The 4,331-nt window shown below is 31.1% G+C and overlaps 1 protein-coding gene across 1 annotated transcript; it reads left to right on the top strand.

Moving 5' to 3' along the window:
- The first annotated feature begins 240 nt into the window (after positions 1–240).
- Positions 241–1,123, top strand: LOC112528114 (NDR1/HIN1-like protein 13). The gene has a single exon (XM_025139044.1). The coding sequence runs from the start codon at positions 271–273 to the stop codon at positions 1,111–1,113; it is 843 nt and encodes a 280-aa protein (XP_024994812.1). The 5' UTR covers positions 241–270; the 3' UTR covers positions 1,114–1,123.
- The last annotated feature ends 3,208 nt before the right edge of the window (positions 1,124–4,331 follow it).

The following is a 4,331-nucleotide window of genomic DNA, read 5'->3' as shown; positions in this document are numbered from 1 at the left end:
TATTTTTAAATAGATTTTTTTTAATCTTCTTATACTATTTAACCGAGTAGTAACAATAATACGTAGTGATGTTTTTCATTTTCTGCTGTGGTTTTGCTAAAATAAAATTTACATGACACGTGTGGCAAAGAACTTGTTGGCGCCCAACAAAACTCCAAACATGTCTCCGTTTTTATCAGACCTGGAACCAGCAAACTTTACATATTTTCCTTCAAAGTGACTTGCCTCTCTTCTATCACAACCCACCAATTTGGCAACTCACACTAAAACATGACCGACAGAGTCTATCCTTCCTCAAAGCCAACCGGCAAGACTAAAGGCACAACCACCGCCACCACCCCACCAAATCCAAGACTACCACCACCACCACGCAAAGCCCAAATTCAGAAACCCATCCCCAACCGCCATCCTCACCGCCCAAACCCCATCCACAACCAACGAAACCCTCGTCGCCGGAGCCGCCGTGGGTGCTTCTGCTTATGCTGCTTCTGGTCAGTTCTTATCATTATCCTCCTCCTCCTCATAGCCACCGTCGCCGGCTGCATCCTCTACCTCCTCTACCATCCCCACCGCCCAACATTCTCAATCGCTGCCCTCAAAATCTCGGAATTCAACCTCACGACCACCGCCGACGACACAACTCGCCTCACTTCCAGACTCAATCTCACCATCTCCACCAGAAACCCAAATAAGAAAATCATATTTTACTACGACCCGATCGCAATCACATGTTTATCAGATGAAACCCAAATCGCAAACGGATCTTTTGCAAATCCATTCGTTAGCAATCCCAATAACATCACCATCATTCGGTCATCCTTGTACAGCAACTCCCTGCTTCTGGATACAGAAACAGTGAATCATATGAGATCAGATCTGAAGAAGAAATCAGGACTGCCATTGAAGATACTGCTTGATACTGAAGCTCAAGTGAAGATTGAATCCATAAAAACCAAAAAAGTTGGAATTCGGATTAAATGCGAAGGAATTCATAGCTTAATTCCAAAGGGTGGCGGTGGGAAGTCGAGGAATTCATCATCAGTATCTGCCATTGTTTCTGCTGCCAAATGTAAGCTTGATCTTCGGGTCAAGATCTGGAAATGGACCTTCTGAATTTGATAAATTTCACAAATTTCATTATTTTTTATATATATTTATAAGGTCCTTTTACTTAATTGATGCTCTCAAGAGATTAAAAAAAAAATAGAAAGAAACTATAACTTTTTTTTTACCATATCCTTCATCAACCTGCACATGTAACCGTTATATTTCTTTATTTTTATATATATACACATATAATTTTTTTTATGTTTTTTTAACACCAAAAGTGGGCTCGCATTTTCTTCTATATGCACATATACCGTGAATGTTAGGAATCGTTTACCAAACGTTTATCCGGTGAATATTTATTGATAAAATTCAACACCATCATTTACTTATCGAGTAAGATTTTAGTCAACATATACGACATCATATGCAACAATTTACCCGGTAAGCGTTAATCGTGGTAACAACCATTTCCCTTACTTACCGGATAAAACTTTCAGTCCTTGTTTCGCTTTTTTTTTTTTTTTTTTGTAAGGGTGTCCGGGCCAAAGCCCGACTAATCCCCGGTAAATTTGAAGGCTAAACATGGCCCCACTTAAATGTCGCCAACACTCCCCTCCCAGGGCTCGAACTCGGGTTCATGACTATGTCATGCCCAAGCCTTTACCACTAGGCTGGAAGGTCTTTGACTTTGTTTCGCTTTTACCGGATAAGATTCTTGTTTTTTATCATATTCATCCAGTAGGACAATTTAATTTGGCAACCATTTATTTGGATAATAATTTGGTAAAGGACCCCTTAGTGAATAAGTGATTGTCTGATAATAAGTTGGGTTAAAAGCACGGAATGTGATCATCACAGACCTCTCTATTTCTTTTTTATTGCAATTTTTATAGATTCAAAAAAGAATCGACCTGATCCAAATTATAATCTATATGAGATTTCCAATGTTGGACAGTAAGGGTAGGAGAATGACAGATTGTTTTTTTGATTGACAACAAAATATAATATATAAAATTCAAGTAGACGGGTGGTTTATGTTTTTATTAAAAAAAATAACAACCAGACCTAGTCTATTTACTTATAATTATAAATAAGTGTTCGGTTTTGATGAGAATGAAAGTTATGATAAGAAAAGTAAGATATAATTTTTACTCCTGAATCAATCTTAAATGAAGATGAACAATAATTAGATGCACCGAAATGGAACAGATCAATTCCTGTATAAAAGCGTAATTCATGAGATATGAGTAAGATTAAAAGTGATCAAGGTCTATATCTCATCTTACATTTATTACCTTAATTTCTATTTTTACATGATCTTTCGTCTATTAACCAACAATAGAAGTACATAAAGAATATGTTTCCATTTAATTCATGTTTTAAAAATTATTTTTAAGGTTCATAGTTTGCATATACACGAAGACCTTTTCAAGCATATCCATTAATACAAATAAATTAATTGGGAAATGATAAAGTTTATTTATTATGATTTGTATATTTTGTAGGGAAAAAAATGTTTGTTTATTATAATCAAAAGATTTTATATTAAAAAACAACCAAGATAGTCATTAATGTATATGAACGGTTAAAATTAGTTTGTATAGTTTATATTAATGGTTGAGTATGTAAATGAAACCACCTATGTGTGTGTATATATATATGTATGTATGTATGAGTTAAATCAGATGAAAATCATAAGAAGATTATAAACCCATGAGAACCGGTTTGAAATTTATTTGTTTGCATGATTTTTTTCCATAAAATTTTAAAATTTAAGATATTGTTTCACATATATTTGTTTGATAATATCATAGTTTCACATGCATTTGTTTCATACTGTGAAACTTTTTTTTTTGTAAATTTTCCGTTTCACTAAGTAAATAAAAAAAGTTTCACATGGATTTTTTTTCACCATGTGAAAACAATAGTTAAAATAATAATACTTGAGAAAAAAAATCATATAAAAAATATTTTTATATCGGTTTATAACGGGTTACTAACCCTTTATTTCTCACTTGATTATCGTCCTCTCTCTCTCTCTCTCTCTCTATATATATATATATATATATATATTCAGAGAACAACCTTCTAAAAAAATCTTAAATTTCACTTACATCTCATCTAAAGAAAATAAAAAAACAATGTGTTAATCAAATTTCCATTTTTCACATTAAATGCCATTTGATCGGAAATCTTATCAAAACTCTTATAGCTATAGAGTTACTTGTTATGCCTTCAAATTATACGTAATCATCAATGGATTATACACATATCTATAATTACCCAAAATTGATCATGATCAATTTCAAAATTTTCACATTTTTTTATGTGATGAACACTAAAACACCAATTTAGTATAACATTATTTTACACCATTTTTGTGTTAAGTTTCGTAATTGCAAATGACTTTTATTTATATATAATTTAACAGATTTATGTGTTGTAAATTAGGTTTATATTTTGTAAGTTTTAATAAATTTAATTTTTATATATTCAATTTATTTCGGTTAACCACATAATCAACATTTATATTTTTAATATGATCAACGAATAATTAAATATAAAATATATAATAACCATCGAGATTGAACGGGCATTATTTGAAAAAAGACGAGCTATATGACTTACATGATAATCAACAATTAACACTATTTGAAGAAGAGTCACCAATAAACATTGAAAGAGTGACAAATAATGATAACCTATTTCGAGAATTTATTGTCTGTTGTGGACAAATCGTACTTGTAAACGTATTAATTAATCATCAATGTACAACTTATAATAATTCCAAGGTTAAAATGTTTGCATCGCTTTTTCGAAAAAGAACATATATATATATATATATATTTTATTTTTAATAATAAAATAATTAAATATGACTTGTGAACGTATGTCTCTAAAAATAAAAATTGATGGATGATAATTGATAATATTAAATTTGTGCGTGAATAACGGTTAAATTTTGAGTTAATATTCATTTGTTTTGGTACAACGACACATTTGTCGGTAGGCATCACTTAGTTTAGTTGCAATGTTTTTATTTTTGTTTTTGTAAATAAATAATAAAAGATGAATGGTCCAGCTTGCATATCCTTATCCTTCATCCCATTCCCAGCTGGAGTATGTTGTAAAATTGTCCCATCCCATCTAACTCCAAACATATAATTTAATATTTAAAATAACCAAATAATAATAATTATGGTTTAAAATAATAATATATACAGTAGCTTAGACCATTTCAAACATTTTTTTCTATAATTCATTTAAAATATATATAAAAT

This window comes from Cynara cardunculus (assembly GCF_001531365.2).
Source record: "Cynara cardunculus var. scolymus isolate 2C chromosome LG 15, CcrdV1, whole genome shotgun sequence".
Lineage (NCBI taxonomy): Eukaryota > Viridiplantae > Streptophyta > Magnoliopsida > Asterales > Asteraceae > Cynara > Cynara cardunculus.
Note: the sequence above shows the minus strand (reverse complement) of the source record. Positions and strands in the feature narration are given on the sequence as shown.

Bases quoted from the DNA above. Each gene is read 5' to 3' on its own strand.
- LOC112528114 (XM_025139044.1), top strand. From the start codon at position 271: ATGACCGACAGAGTCTATCCTTCCTCAAAGCCAACCGGCAAGACTAAA.